This window comes from Odontesthes bonariensis, chromosome 2 (assembly GCF_027942865.1).
Source record: "Odontesthes bonariensis isolate fOdoBon6 chromosome 2, fOdoBon6.hap1, whole genome shotgun sequence".
NCBI classification, from domain to species: domain Eukaryota; kingdom Metazoa; phylum Chordata; class Actinopteri; order Atheriniformes; family Atherinopsidae; genus Odontesthes; species Odontesthes bonariensis.
Genome location: NC_134507.1, coordinates 29542633 through 29559152, shown reverse-complemented (window position 1 = coordinate 29559152; position 16520 = coordinate 29542633). Strand labels below are relative to the sequence as shown.

Here is a 16520-nt window from a genome sequence, read left to right as displayed (position 1 = left end):
CAACCACCAGCAGGTGGCGCTACAGGTGGATGTCACTATGACTGTATGTGCGCGTTCAGGCTGGGTCCAGCATTCACCGTATGAAGTTTGGGACAGATTGGATAATGTATGTGGGAGTTATAAGCGACTTCATTTTTTGTGGCGAGTGATGGCGAGTCATCGAACTTTGAGGCCTCACCACGGTCACGCCCTTTACGTTTTGAAAGATTTTCTCCAGGATTTTTTTGCCCCCATCTCTGGCCAAGTTTGAAGTCTGTAGGATGAGTTCGATCATATGCAAGGCGTGGAATCGGGCAAAAATGGCATGAAAACGCACCTTCCATCCAAAATGGCCGCCTTCCTGTGGACGTGGGACCACGGCCATTTTGGACCATTTTGGCCATTTTTTTTTGGACCATTTTGGCCATTTTGGACCAAAACAAACCTTCCATCCAAAATGGCCGCCTTCCTGTGAACGTGGGACCATGGCGGCAAGAGACTTTTTTGTGCGTCTGGGCATGATGAATAAGAGTACCGAATTTCGTCGTCCCACTCCAAACTAACCCCAATGCAGGTACCATTTTTAAGCATTGTAGGGGGCGCTACAGAGTCAATGAGCGTCTCCCAAAAAAAGAAAGTCCAGATTTTTTCATGTTGTCGACTGGCAGGTGGTGCTTGCAAAATTTCATGAGTTTTCGAGCACCTTTTGCAAAGAATAAGAATAACTCCTACAGATACAATAGGGTCCTTGCAGTTTCACTGCTCGGTCCCTAGATATATATAAGAGGAGGACGGGAAGGGAAAGCTGGCAAAAGAGAAAGTTGAGGGCCGATCAACACGAAGAAGAAGAAAGGGAGAAAGAGACAGAGTAGCCTGGGAGATAAGAGCTGTAGTGTTGACAGATGACGGGGCGGCCCATGAATGCAGCCGCTCTCAGCTTGATGGTTGATTGCTACAAAAATGTCAACATGTCCTGGATGCAGCCACTGCAGCCATTCAGCCCGTTGTGTTGTCAGAAAGCTCAGCCGCCCCGACAGGCAGCAGAGGAGACGGAGCGTGCGTGCCTCTGAAGTGCACAGCTTATGCAAGTGTTCTGTTTTCATAAACCCCAAAAATAAAAAACGGCGGTTTCACAACCGTGTTTGAGAGCTGCTGCCATTGGTTGATGAAAAGCCCGTTCTTTTCTGCCCCGTCATGTTTATTTTTGACTGGATTATGGAGGAAAAAAAGAGGATATGTTGAGGCAACAGCCTCTAAAACTCTGAATTAAGTGATTTTCCCCTTTGATCCAAATAATAATCACATAAACAGTGCTGTGCCAAAGTCTTGAGCGATCCCTCATTTCTTTATAGTTTCCCTCCAAGCACCCAGACCTTCTTGTTATGTTTCAAAGGTTCTTGAGCAATAGTTTTCCAGGCTTTTTGAAGCTCTTCTCTTTTTCAATCCAGTCCTTGAACCTTTGGTTGTTAAGCCACTTTACACCTAAATCAAGCCACGAACCAGTGTTTTTTCATAACAGACAACTTTTAAAGCCATTTTAAACTGGATCTTTAGGCACTTTGTTCCCAGCAGCCAGTCACAGAGACACATCATTTTTTCCAATTTCTTTAGTTGTATCTATGAAAAACAGCAAAGATAACACAGTTTGACAGACAGAAAACAGGATTTCTGCAGCAACAAGGTGATTCCCAAAGTTGGAAATGAGCAGAGCTCCCAAATATAAGGTGACCAGATGAAGCACCTGTGGATCGTTGCCTGTCATCTCCAGCAAGAACTTTTGGCTAGCGAAGGATACCTAGAAGCCTGATAAGACGGGTTGATTTGTGACTATGGTCTTGTGTATCTCACGACAATCCAGGTGCATCGTAAGTTAAGTCTTATTGACGTGAGGAAAATGAGGATAGCTTCAGTGATTACTGGTCTATAGTTGTTTGGGGAGAGCTAAACCAGTTAGCTAAACCTGTTAGCTCAACCTGTTAGCTAAGCTGTCAGCTAAGTTGTAGCTCAACCTGTTAGCTCAACCTGTTGCTAAAACTGTTAGCTAAACCTGTTAGCTCAACCTGTTAGCTACGCTGTTAGTTCACTTTCCACTGTTGGCCATGAGTTCTGGGTGTTGATCGAAGTCAGAGAAGAATGGAGCTCATATTTAATTCTAGACAGCTAAAAAGTTTCTATTGTAAGAACTTTTTTTGATATTTTTAAAACTAAGCCACAGACTACTGTTTTCTTTTTTTCAGGTCTACACATAACAGACAACTTAGCAAAGAAGCCGTTTTAAATTGGATCTTAAGGCACTTTGTTCCCAGCAGCCTGTCACAAAGACACATCATTTGTTCCCGTTTCTTTAGCTGCATCTGTGAAAAACAGCAAAGATAACACAGTTTGACAGACAGAAAAAAGGATTTCTGCAGTAACAAGGTGATTCCCAAAGAGCTGTTAGCTGAAAACTTGGCATATCTCAGCATGGTGTGCAGTGTGCCCGTAAAACATTTGAGGAAACTGGACAAGTGGAGGACAAAAGAAGAAGTGTCAGGAACCTAAAGAACCATCTGCTCTGTTAACTAAACTCTGTTTCTGCTTCATATTCTGGGTTTATATTCGTGTTTGAACATGTTTCAGTTTCACATAATTCTTGTTTTCTTGGCAGTATTTAAAGAAATGAGAGGTGTCATGAACCTTTACAGGCTCCATATCATCTTATGGTTGTAATGTTCTCATGTGTTCCCTTCCGGTGCCACTTCTGGGTCATCTCCTCTCAGGCTGATAAAGAACAACAGTTGAGTTATGGCAGGTATCTGCATATCGTGCAGTTAAACCATCCACGGTATGCTGAAGTCACTCAAGTCTCAAAGGATCCCATCATGACGTGTCAGATGCAGCGGAGCTCGACAGCCGGCTTTGAGACGAGTTTTTGTTTAATAGGTCGATCTTAGGTTAGAAGCAGGTTTCAGCAAATTCTGAACTTTATCAATAACTTTGATCTTGGAATGTTTTTCAGCTTCTAAACCTGAAGGTTTAACTATGGAAGTTTTTCTGTGCCATCAGAGTTTCAATACGAATTTCTAATATTGAATTTTTACAGCATCAAAATCAGACTTTGAATTTGATAAACCAACAGTATAAAAAAAATATCTATTTCTAAAAACAAATATCAGTGTAAAAAAATTCAACATCTAAAACAAAATTCAACTTCAAAAAATTCAGTGGAAAAAAATTCAACTTCAAAAGATTCAGTGGAAAAAAAAATCAACTTCAAACAATTCAGTGGAAAAAGTTAAACATCTAAAAATTTAAATTGATTTTTTTGTAAAAAAAAAAAAGTTACGCTCCATTGGACAGATCAGCTCAATAGATATTAGTAATATCTATTACTCAATTTTACTAACACAAATGGCAAATAAAGTAAACTCACTCACCGAAGCACCATCACCCGCGTTGGTGGACATGGCTGATCTGTCCAATGGAGCGTAACTTGATTGGCTGCTGTTGGATGAATTGAGACAGGGATCGATTGCTTCACACTGTTTACCCGGATGTTGATTCTATTTCCGTTGAATTTTTTGAAGTTGATTTTTTTTTTTTTTTTCACTGAATTTTTGTTTTTAGAAATTGATTTTTTTTTTTTTTTACACTGTTGGTTTTTCAAATTCAAAGTCTGATTTTGATGCTGTAAAAATTCAATATTAGAAATTCGTATTCAAACTGATAGCACAGAAAAACTTCCAAATTTAACCGACTTTCTGCGATATACGGGAGAAGAGCAGTGAAGTGTTCTCACATTCATTCCTCGGTTAAATTCGTGCATTTTTCTCTTTGCTTTGAGGATATTTTCAGAGTTTTTAACGCAGCTCTTTGCTGAAAAGATTGTTTGCTTTCATGTTTCTGAACTCTGTGTGAAATCAAACACTCCCATCCCTCTCTGCTGGGTGGAACAACCGCAGCCTTGTGCTGCCGAGCGGCTGGCGAGGTGCCTTGCTAAAAGGCACATTGACATCAGAAAGTGCAGCGCTTGTTCGGAGTTTCCATGGACGACAAATTAAATCCCCCCCCCTCCCCGGCACATGTCCCCTCCGGGCGACTCCCACAACATTAAACTGCATTAAACAGTGAAACAGCATATGAATCTAATGCATTAGAGGTTGGATTTAAATGGGCGCCGACGTTAATCTTTGCATTCATCACCTCGCTGGAGGCTGCAGGTGTTCAGCAGAGCTAATGGAACAATACTTATTCATGTGAAAATGTTTTGTAGGATAAGATGTGGATGTCATGAACCGATAATCCAGGATGTCTGTGGAACTGAAAAGTGGGACTGATATTTAATTCAGTAAATACACATTTATTCTCCTAAATCTTTACTGCTGTCCAACGTGCTTCAGCCTGTGTTTAATCCACCGATAGGATCGCATGTCAGGGTGTTAATGAACAACGTGCTTTAAATGGAAGTAAAAAGAGTCGGGCTGGGCGAGTTAACTCGTTATTATCGCGTTAACTCGTTAATTATTTAACGCTTACAGTTATTTAAAGCCGACAAATATTTTATTGCGCATTAGCACAGGTTTTATTATTTATTTTATTATTGTAAAAGTCTGTTGCTCACAGGCTTTTATTTTGTAAAAGTCTGTTGCTCACAGGCTTTTATTATTGTACAAGTCTGTTTGATCACAGGCTTTTATTATTGTAAAAGTCTGTTGCTCACATGCTTTTATTTTGTAAAAGTCTGTCACTCACAGGCTTTTATTTTGTAAAAGTCTGTTGCTGTCTGCTGTGGAACCGGAAAAGAAAGTAATCGGTGGATCCACCAAACATGGAGAAGGGTACGGAACTTTTACTCGGCCATTTTCATTTTAAAGTTCTTCCAGAGTCGACAGAACCAAAGTCATCTGTAAACACTGCCAAGTTGAATTGTCTTCTCAGCGTAGTAGTTCCAGTCTAAAATATCACTTAAAGGCAAAACACACAACTGATAGCAGCAAGTCATTCAAGGAAACAGACAGTGGAGCGAGGCTTCTACATAAAAACTACGGAAAGATGCTGATGTTAAAAGTGTGTTTGCACAACAAATGTTATGGCACTTTCATTCATATGGCAGCACATTTCAAATAAAACTAAATGCTAAAAGCTATACACTACTTTTGGATTCATTTTGGATTCTGCGTAAAAATGTGATTAATCGTGATTAATCAGGGAAAGCATGTGATTAATTAGATTAAACATTTTAATCGTTGCCCAGCCCTAAAAAAGAGCTTGGGGTTTTATACAGGAGGAGCGCCACCTTCAGCTTTTTCACATCCAGGCTCACGAGTTTGACACAAACTTAATTTACTAAAGAAAATCCTCTCTCGTGAAATCTTAATGGAATTTGGCGCTGCTGCTACTGCTTTGCTGACAATCTCAAAACGACAATGATTCACAACTAATGTCATAACAGGAAGTGCAGAATGCTAAGAAAACTGCATTAAAGGATCAGTATGAATATTCTACCTTTGTTCAGGGGCCAGAGAAGGCTAAAAAACTATCTAATGATTTAGTATTAATATTTAAGACAAAAATATTTAATGCACACTGCATTGTGTGTGGGCTGAAAAGGCACCACAACTCGTACCCACAACCTGCTCACACACAAGCTTCAGACTCCTGCAACAATAAACTGGAATAAGTGGTTTAGCCTGTTAGAATCCAGATGAAACAGGCTGATGCCAGGTTTGCAGCAGTGCCACTTTGTTTGAGCACCTCTGAGTTTGACTTGATCTCATTTAGTGAGCTGTTCGGATTTCTACATCAGCGTGATTGAATGCACCATCAGCTGCAAAGTCATTTTAAATAGACCGATACTTGTGGTTGTAAGCAACAGTTCTTTTTGTTAGCAGCTAAAAACAAAAACACGTGGAATGGAGTTGAAAGATTGTACAGTGAGGGCAGTAACCATTTATTAAAAATAATAATAATAATATTTTGGGCAAAATTCTTAAAATTATTGATCTTTGGTGGCATAGAGGGCCAGATTTAGGAATAGGGCTGGGGTCCTGTGACCTTTAGGGTGAGGATATGTGGTAGGGGAAGGCAAATAAAGCTTGGAGTATTTATTAGTGTTGCACCGATACCGATACCAGTATCGGGCGGGGCCCTGATCGGCACTAAAATGGTGGTATCGGTATCGGTATCGGCGAGTACCAACAAATAGGGCACTGATACCATTTCCGATACTTGTATGACACTTGAACGTCTCCCGACACTCGCTACACTGTGTTATGATCACTGTGCAGCTATCGCTATTGGCCTGCTCCAGACCAATGAGAGCGGGCCAATAGCCGCTCTTAACCAATGCCGGGGCAGCTTTTTCTATGTGTGAGGAGCAAGACGTCTGGCGACACGGCACTCTGTCAGCTGGGGAGGGTGTCGTTCGCAGTCATCTAGAGCTGCCGGCGACGAAGACAGCTAGCCAGGGGGAGTTTGCAGCGCGAGTGTGAGGAGGGCAGGCTGGGTGCCTCCTGTAGTCAAAACAGGGTCCACGATAGAGAGTGCTGGGCCGCCATCGCTCCCTGTGCGGTCGTGACAGCGCACTACCAGCCGACAGCCAGTTACCGTCTTCACCGTCAAGCAAAGCCGTTACCCCGGGGAGTTGGACGGCGGCACAAGCTCAGACCCAGGGGGAGGGTCTCGCCAAGTGGACGAGTTAAGTATTCCTCTCCTTTTAACTTCGTGTTTTAGTGTTTATGTATAGGTCGGCCTATTGTTATGTGGTATTGATTGGTGGGGTTGCGTGGGGAGGAGTGACGGGTCTGTGGTTAAACGGGCGCCATATGCTGCAGGTTAGCCGCGTGTTTTGTGGTGTGTTGACTCTGTGTGCTGTGTTTAAAGCGTGCCTTAAAGCTAGTGAAGCTAGCCTGACTTGTAGTGGGTTTTCATTCCGTGTGCTGTGTTAAGGGTTAGCCTGTCGTGTGTGTCGCGACCAAGGAAGCCTGCGTTCCCAATCCTTCTCTCTCTCCATTAGATCGGAGCCCCCACCTCATGTGTTTAATGAACTTGTAAACTAATAAAGATTTTACATTTTACATCCAAGTAGTATGCAGCTCTTCATATATACAAATATATATATATATATATATATAAATATATATATATATATATATATATATATATATATATATATATAAATATATATATATATATATATATATATATATATATATATATATATATATATCAGGGTTTCCGTTAGAAAAAAAACCTGCCGGTCAAAGTGACCGTCCGAGGTTTCACCTTCCGGACATTTTGATAACACCACGGTCAAATATTCCATCGTTCCTAATTAGGCTAGTGTAGAAAAATTTGAAGTGACTAATAGCTTAAAAAATGACAATTTGACACAAAAAAAAATAATTCAACACATTTATTGGCCTTACGACCCCTGTTGCGCAAACGACCCCGTGCAGTTAATATTAAGAGACGTATCTGATGAACCAATCATTCTTCCACATATCAAAAAAATAAAAAATAAACTTTTTTGTGGTTTAATGAACTAACCCCCCTTACCCACATACAATTAAGACTTATAACAGTTATAGTAACGGTCTTGACGTGCACCTGATATGGTGCGGTTTAAGGTAGCCTAAATTTAAAATGAATAGGCATGAGGCCATCAAATTATTCATTGGTTTACATCACTACCTTTTACGTTTTTTGGCCATGTTGAAATTATCAGCTGCCGACAAGAAATTGAAAGTTTGTAATGTCTCTCCGCAGCTGGCGATGCGCATAAGGCGCGTAACTTTGTGCTCTGCGAGGCGACTTCGCTGCTTGGTCTTGATTCGGTTCTGCAGCGAAAACCCCCTCTCTGCGGGAACACTGGAAACTGGGATCACACAAGCTATTTTGGCGAGCTTGGCCCACTCTGGATAGATTTCGATGAAGTCCCGAATGAGGACTTCACAGGCTGTGGCGAATTGCAATCCCCCATAGCCACGGAGCGCTGTCATCACAGCGAGGGCATCTCGTCGCAGGGCAATGGTATTAATAAGAGGAGTGGTGTCTGCAGACTCAACAGTTGTAAAATGGGAAACAACCGTTCTGATCGCTGGTTCTGCATATTCTTGAAGAGCTAAAAAAAAGAAAGAAAAAAGAAAGAATAAGAAGCAAATAGGAGACAATGATGAGTTATTAGAACTTTTGTTGTTAAGTGAGGAATGTTAAGATGAGACATTATTTCTTTCATTGTGCTATTCATTCATTACAGGAATTGTTAACTTAAGCATTTTGAATGAATACATTTTTAATAAAATTATCATTTGTTATGAGAGTTATTGTTGTTAACTTTTACTGAAAAGTATTTTTAATAAACCAACTGTAAATATCTTGTTATTGTAGGACTGGGTAGGCCTATGTTAAGTGAGCGCATGCCACAGACATAAATAATGATAATATTATAATAATAATAATATGTAATAAAATATAATATAAAATAATATAATAATAATATATAATATAATATAATATAATAAATATAATATAATATAATATAATATAATATAATATAATATAATATAATATAGAATAGCTCCTTCTTACCATTCTGTGATGGAGGATATCTACGAGGATTGAGGAGGGTGTCGAAGCAGTGAAGTAGATCCAAGCAGTCTTCGGGGAATCTGTCTTGTAAGGCATCTATCAGATGTTGAACAAACCGTTCTCTGACTTTTCTGAAAGCTTGGATTGAGCGCTCGCTTGCGTTGGTCACTTTTATATCCATGTACTTGCCGTCTTCATAGCCTGCCAGGAAATTTTCCTCTTCTGGACCCGGGGCATCTCGGAACTGTGTGAATGCCGCGACAGATGCTTGCACTACTGGTCGGATACTGGAGAGATTGACGTCGTCTTTCTGAAACACTAAATTCAGCTTGGTCATCACAGGTAGCAGATCGGCCAATGCGTGAGTCAGGGCTATGAAGCTGTAGCTCTGGATTTGACCTAGCAGTCCTTGCGCTTTTGCATTTCCTCTCAAGGCCTCTTCAGTTAGCTCCATGACCACAGCTGGCCAGTTGTGTTTCATGGCCTTCACCGCCCTGTGTAGGGATAGCCAGCGCACTGCGCAAGGCTGCTTGAGGCTGACCATGTCCTCGTCGTGGAGTTCAGCTGTAAGTTGGCGCAGCCGGTTTGTTCTTGTTGCTGAGTGCTTGTAGAAGGAGTACACTGATGAGATTGTGTTTTTGTAAGATGTGATGTTGTTGACGGACTTTTCTGCGTCCAGGGCAGCAAGAGCCGCTCTGTGGGCCACGCAGTGCACTTGTATGGAGAAGGGATTTGCCTGCTTAAGCAAAGCACCAACCCCACCATGCCTCCCCATCATTACGCTTGCACCATCTGAACCCAGGCCAATGACACGAGACAGTTCAACATCCATTTCCCGAAGCACAGCGACTAGGCGATCATAAATGCATCTTGCGGTCCCGCAGTCCACATCGTAATTTCCAAGAAAGCACGTCTCCACCTTTCATTCCATTTCCAGCTTTAGATAAACGATCAACTTTTTGTTAACTGTGATGTTTACTGTTTCGTCGATGATCAGTCCAACAAAGTCACTCCTTTTTATTTTTTCCTGTATCTGATTCATCACCACATCTTCTAATGCCTTCTCCATGTCATCAACAGAGTCACTGTGGTGATAAATACCATCGGTAGTGACGAAGTCTGGAGCCTCGAGAGCTCGCAGAAGCTCTGTCTGCGCAACAAACTGGTTTGAAGGAATGACATGTTTGGCCATATGGAAGACAATTTTGAGCTGCGATGACAACTTTTTCTTTGAACTTTCCATGGCCTTCTCGCAGTGGCTTTTCATGACAACCTGCTGTGGCTTTAAATGGAGCGCGGAGACATGGTCATTGCTTTGGCTGTGTTCAATTAGAGCGGACATTCTCAAATTAGTCGATCCTTTTGTAAAACCATTGCGTCGTCCGGCCATTTCGCAATGCGAACAGAACATTATTTCTTTACCGCTAACAACCTCACACCTCAGCCATGTGAACTTTTCACCCCAATCGGAACGAAACACCCGAGACTTTTGCCTTTTCTCTGGAGGCGGAGGCGGCACATCTGGCACAGGTACAGACCGGTCATCAGCAGCAGCAGCAGCAGCAGCAGCAGCAGGACCTCTCTTGTGAGTCGCATCTGGAGTCGTCACATCTTTCAGAAAAAAACTTTTAAGGCTACTCTGCCTGGGACCGGCCATATTTTAACAATAGCCGACGTAGCCTATTTGTTTGTTAGCAGAAGACGAAGCCGCATTCAATAAACAAAGGGGTCTTTTTACACTTTTCGCGGTAGAATCTTTGCTGCACGCGCAAACGCTCGGCCAATCACACGCCATACACCTTTCGATGTGTTTGTATTAGGGTAAATTATTTTATTCTAATAGGCTACTGTGTTACTACATTAGACTTAGCCTAAATGGTAGTATTATTCTGAAAATCAAATTGAGTTAGATAGAGGGATTATTAGTAGGACATTATTAAAAATTTGCGGGTTTTGTGCCGCGCTGGTGTGTGTGTCTCTAAGCAACTGTGAGTGACGGCACCGCGCGCAGGGAGCCAGGCAGACTCACAGAGGAGCGCAGCCGGGGAGGCGGGGCTTTGTGTGGATGTGTGTGGGACAGACAAGTGTGAAAATACGGAACAAATGCAACATTTTGTTGCCAAATAAGGGACGATTCCGTGTTTCAAGGGACGGGTGGCAACCCTATTTAGTCAATTTCAAACGGACACTTTGACCGGTGAGATTTCATTTTCTCAGACATTTATTTTTTTCTCCGGCCAATGTCCGGTAATTACCGGACAACGGAATGTCAGATATATATACACCGATACCACTCTGTTTGAAAAAAAATAAAAATAAATTTATATATATATTAATTTTATTTTTATTTTTTTTCAAACAGAGTGGTATTGGTATGGTATCGGTATCGGCCGATACTGCACAGCCAGGTATCGGTATTGGTATCGGGGCCAAAAAATGGTATCGGTGCAACACTAGTATTTATTCAGTGATCTCCCTCCGCCGCTCGATAGCTGCAGTGGAGTTTGGTGTAGAGAACACGGGGGCCGTGGGAAACTTTGTGGGCTTTGAGATGTGTTGAAAAGTGGGTGCGATAGACACAGGGTCCTTATAAGTTTATGTTATGGGCTGTAAGGGGATTATTAAAATTATTAAAAATATTAACATTAATTTTTCCAGCGTGGCCTGGGGTGGGGTTCATGGTCATGTGACCCTTTGAGCGGGGAAGGTGTAAAGAAGGAAAGTGAGGGGTCCCTTTGGGGATGAAACTGTTTTTCGGATAAAAAAATTTGGAATCAATTCAAATCATTGTTAGAATTAATATTTCAAAATAAGGCTTGGAGTGGTGGACTGTGTTCGAAAGCGCATACTACATACTTCATACTTCCATACTGCATACTCATCGATCAGACAGTTTGCAGAGCGTTTACCCACAATGCATTTCGCTCCTGCCCAAGCCGAAATCAGCCGGCCTGAAGCTGATTTTACTTAAGCTCTAAACTCTGTAAACTTTAGCAACATTTGAAACATTTTCAGACGAGAAAGTAGTCGTTTAAATCCCCAACGTGTTGAAAACCTGCCAAAATACCGGCTATTTACAATATTGTTCCCACGAATTCTGCGCTACTAAAGCTAGCCGCAGTGAGCAACACACTTCCGGTTATTTTCACAAAATAAAATACCCGTTGCCTTTTATCATAGGGAAAGCCATTACGATACAATTGGTGCTTTTGTTTTGAAAACAGGAAGTGAACCTACCGTCGTTGTAGCTAGCTTGAAACTGCCATTTTGACAGGAAATGACGATCGGCGACGTCAAGTTACGTTGCATCTTGGGTAGTTTGAGTATGTGTAGTAACCTCATGATGCTTACCCAACATTTCGGAGAATCTAGTATGCATCCAGGAACTTCTCGCTTACTCAAACTCGCATACGAACTCAAAAAGTTTGTAGGAGAAGTAGGAGAAGTATGCGGTTTTGAACACAGCCATTAACTTAGGGTTAGGGCTTTGGCCCTGTGACCCCTAAGGTTAGGGGATGTGGGAGGGAAGGATATTTAATGAGTGGTAATGGGTCTAATTTTGGGGGAAATTATTGAAAATTAATTCATTAATATATATATATTTTTTCCCCCTGAGGAAAAAAAAAGGTCTCGTTATATAAAATGCCATAATATGAAAAATTTATGGAGGCAAAAATTCTATACAAGAATGAAGAAAAATTATGAAGAGAATTTATGAAGAGAAATTATGAATATATAAAGAGTGAAAAAGTTCCCTGGTGTAAAAAAATGTAGAAAAAGAAGAGAGTTGTATAGAAAAGACCAACGAAAGACTGTCCCAGAAAATAGGAAACAAAAAATGATTAAAATGAATTAGAGTTAGGATGAGGGAACTGTGAGTCTGCATGCAGTATTTTTGACCAAAGTTGATCAAAAACCTCCCATGAAGACCTCAGAAAACACGTGAAAAACACAGATCAATCCTTCCAAAGAAGAAGAATCCTGCACGGGAAATTCAGCTTCTGCTGAGTATGACTGGCCTGAACGCTGCTGCAGAGGAAGCACATCCTCCACCACAACAACACGTCCTTCTGACGGCAGCGGGGAAGGAATTTTGTGGAAATTCAGCATCAGTGTCGCACAGTTGTGTCGCCGGGGGGAATCACCTTTAAATGTTTTTATAGGAGCTTTAATAAGAAACTGTCGAAAAACAGAAGCTGCTCCGCCCGCAGGAGCGCACACACAAGGCAATCAGGCTCAATTGAGAGCATTTCCTGTGTTTCATGGTAATCTTGAGTGATTTTTCCATTGCGTCCTCAGCAGCAGCCCCCTGCGCTCTGTGACAGCTAACCCCGTCTCCCCCTCTCTTACCCCCATCCTTCCACCCCTCTGTCCCCTCTTCTGAGTGACCAAATGTTCCAAACACACATCTGTTAAAATATACAAAGCTGCTGCCACTGGTATCTTTATCTGTGCGGGATAATAGAATAGAATAGAAAATAGAAAAATACTTTATTCATACCCCAAATTAGTCAAGTAGCTCAAAAAATTATTAATATTTACAATGATTGTATATTAACAACAACAATAATTCTACTAAAAATACTACTACTAACTAATAATAATAATAATAAATGAATAAATAAATAAAAAATAAATAAATAAAAACAGTGGAGACGATAAAGACATGATGTAATTGTGTTTAAGGATTGTAAAGAGTGTGATATAAAGATTCAGACATGATAACGGTGTGAGACGCAGATCACATGAGACATGAAGAAGAGTAAATTACCAACAATGCAAATTCAATCAAAGACAAATTCAAATTAGTCAAGTAGCTCAAAAAATTATTAATATTTACAATGATTGTATATTAACAACAACAATAATTCTACTAAAAATACTACTACTAACTAATAATAATAATAATAAATGAATAAATAAATAAAAAATAAATAAATAAAAACAGTGGAGACGATAAAGACATGATGTAATTGTGTTTAAGGATTGTAAAGAGTGTGATATAAAGATTCAGACATGATAACGGTGTGAGACGCAGATCACATGAGACATGAAGAAGAGTAAATTACCAACAATGCAAATTCAATCAAAGACAAATTCAAATTAGTCAAGTAGCTCAAAAAATTATTAATATTTACAATGATTGTAAATTAACAACAACAATAATAATACCAATTCTACTAAAATACTACAACTAACTAATAATAATAATAATAATAATAATAATAATAATAATAATAAATGAATAAATAAATAAAAAATTAGAATTAAAAAATAAATAGATTTTAAAAAACGGTGGAGACGATAACGACATGATGTAACTGTGTTTAAAGATTGTAAAGATTGTGATATAAAGATTAAGGCTAGATTTACACGACAACGCTCTGAACACAATCCGCAAAAGTGGCGTTGCATTCCCACTTTTTATTTCGCATTTAGACAAGCGTCTTTGGGTGGAAATCTGCATGCACACGGTGACGCAAAAGTGTGTGAAATTTGATGTAGTATGCATGCCAGGTGGCTAGGTGGTACTGTGAAGCGATGCCATACAACAACACCAAGAGCGCGCGCATGCGTTGAAACTTCCTTCTACTTCTCTCCGTAGTAGCGCAAAATAGGAAATAGCCCACAGTCGAAAACCAAAACATGATGAAGAAGCGAATAGCTATCAAAGCAGCTAAGACAACTTGAATGTCTGACTGATGGAAATAATCCGACATGTTTGTTATTGTTTGGCTGTACTGCACATGGTTATGACGTCAACGCGTATGCGAGGATACCCAGCGTGAGCAGCTCAGAGCACACATTTGGGTTTTCAACCCTTTAGACGGGAACGCGACAGTGGAGCGTCTTTAAGATTTCCACTCTGGAGGGTGGGCTCATTTTTTTTGCGTTTTTAAGCCCCAAAAACGCTGTCGCCGTCTAAACGAAAGGCACATCTGATAAAATATTTTGTCGGTTTCACCTGGGAGCGTTGTCGTGTAAAGCCGGCCTCAGACATGATAACGGTGTGAGACGCAGATCACATGAGACATGAAGAAGAGATTAAATCACCAACAATGCAAATTCAATCAAAGACAAATATCTTTGTTTTGATTTTAACAAAGTCTGTCAGGATGAATCTGTTGTGAGAAATCAAATGAATAAGCTGCTGATCGAGTGTGAACACATGACACATTTTGAACATTATTGGTGTCAAAGCTAGTCAAAAGCACTGCTAGATTAATCGTGAGAACTGACATATTAACAGTCCCCTGAGCCCGAGCACCAACTCTAAAAGCGTCCTAATTCCAAGCTACAAACAAACGTGAGAGCTGTGGACTTTATATCACATTTTAATGAACTAATTTATCACTGTTTTGTATAATGTGACCCCCTATGCATTGTATCATATTATCTTGATGTTCTGTGTTTTCACTAATTGTAACATCTGACTTTTCAATAAAGTTTGCTTTAAAAAAATATATATCTAAAAAAAAAAATTTTAAAAATTTAAAAAATCGATTCTCGCGGCTGAAAAATCGATACTTTATCGTGAAACGAAATATCAATATATATCGCAGTATCGATAAAATTGCTCAGCCCTACAAATAAATCATCCAGTTATGCTGAATTTGTCTGAAGCAAAAATATTTTATTTGAGTAGAATTTCAACAGATTAAACAAACTTTATTTGCAATGAATCAACTTTGAAGGGTCGCCCAGAGTTTGATCTCACCTCTGGTCAGCTGCGAGACAAACAGCCTCGTGTAAATAAGTACCGCTGGCTTATAAACTACTTTTCAACAGTTTCCGTGCACGTGGATTTGCACAGATTTCCAAGCGACTCTTCTCTTTGAAGAAGAAGGAAGCCTGTTGTGTGCGCAGGATTGCAGTCTACAGTAGTAGATCAACCCTCATCTTACATTGAAGCTTCCAGATCAAGGAAGTGACGTCGACGCAGCTTTAGCAGCAGAGAAGCTATTAGGCTTGTGTTGATAATAATAAACTCCTGGACTATGTACAAACTTCCAAATGCATCGTTTTGTGAGTACAGACCATATTTGTACTACTGTAGAAGTTTGGTGTCATGGCATGTGATTTTAGTGTGGTAATTTTGGAGATACTGCCAGGTTCCATTAGCGCTTGTACTAAGCTATTCGGGATAACTCAGTAACTCAGCTGATGTTCAGCCAAGATCGGAAAAACTTCGGGTGGGCTACTTGGCTGGATGTCACCGTTCAAATGATCCTAGGGTGAATCTACTCCGAACCATCCCTTTAAAGAAAAGGCTGATGAGACACCTTTGGTTGGCCCCGTGGATAGAAAATTTTGTAAGGATGGAAGCGTCGATAAAAGCACGGTTGTGTGCAAATTATGCAACAAGGAATTCGCAAATCACTGCAGAACATCAAGTATCAACTCAATGCAAAACATTTAGCAGCTAGCATGGAAGCTAGCGTGGAAGCTAGCCTGGAAGCAAGCATGGAAGCTAGTGTGGACGTTAGCCCGACTCCGAGTACAAGGACCCACACTCAACCAGATGACTGGTTTCAGGGCCAGGATAACTCAGTTCACGTCTGACAAGATAACCAACTCCCTGAGTCACTGGATTACCCTCGACTGTAGAAGATAAGCTGCTGCTAAAGGTACAACAGACGGCATCGACTGACACAACATATGAGACAGTAACAAAAAGAGGTTCTCACTGTTCTAAGGTCAAATATTCATGTGATTAAAAATGCGGTTAATTTCGATTCATTAGTTACAAAGCCTCTAATTAATTAGATTAATTTGTTTAATCGAGTCCTGGCCCTCGTTTTAACATAAAGCAGCTTTAAAAAAAAAAGATGTAGAAATCAGGTTAGAATGATTTGAGAAGTGGAATTAAACATGAGAAGCTAATTAAGCAAAGAGATTTGAGGTTTGACTGCGTTTGTGTTTACAGACATCGTGCATCTGCCCCCAAACCAGCCCCAACCTGCTCCACCGAC

General features: G+C 40.5%; 2 protein-coding genes across 2 annotated transcripts in view; both read right to left on the bottom strand.

The window, feature by feature from the left end:
* Positions 1-16520, bottom strand: part of LOC142397576 (protein kinase C epsilon type-like) — a 145768-nt gene that overhangs the window by 14098 nt on the left and 115150 nt on the right. The gene's annotated exons all lie outside the window — the stretch shown is intronic.
* LOC142398607 (zinc finger protein 862-like) lies at positions 7557-9379 on the bottom strand. Its single transcript, XM_075482682.1, has 2 exons — positions 8548-9379; positions 7557-8080 (listed from the first exon to the last, which is right to left on the bottom strand). Exons 1-2 carry the CDS (start codon positions 9377-9379, stop codon positions 7647-7649), a joined length of 1266 nt encoding a protein of 421 aa, XP_075338797.1. The 3' UTR covers positions 7557-7646.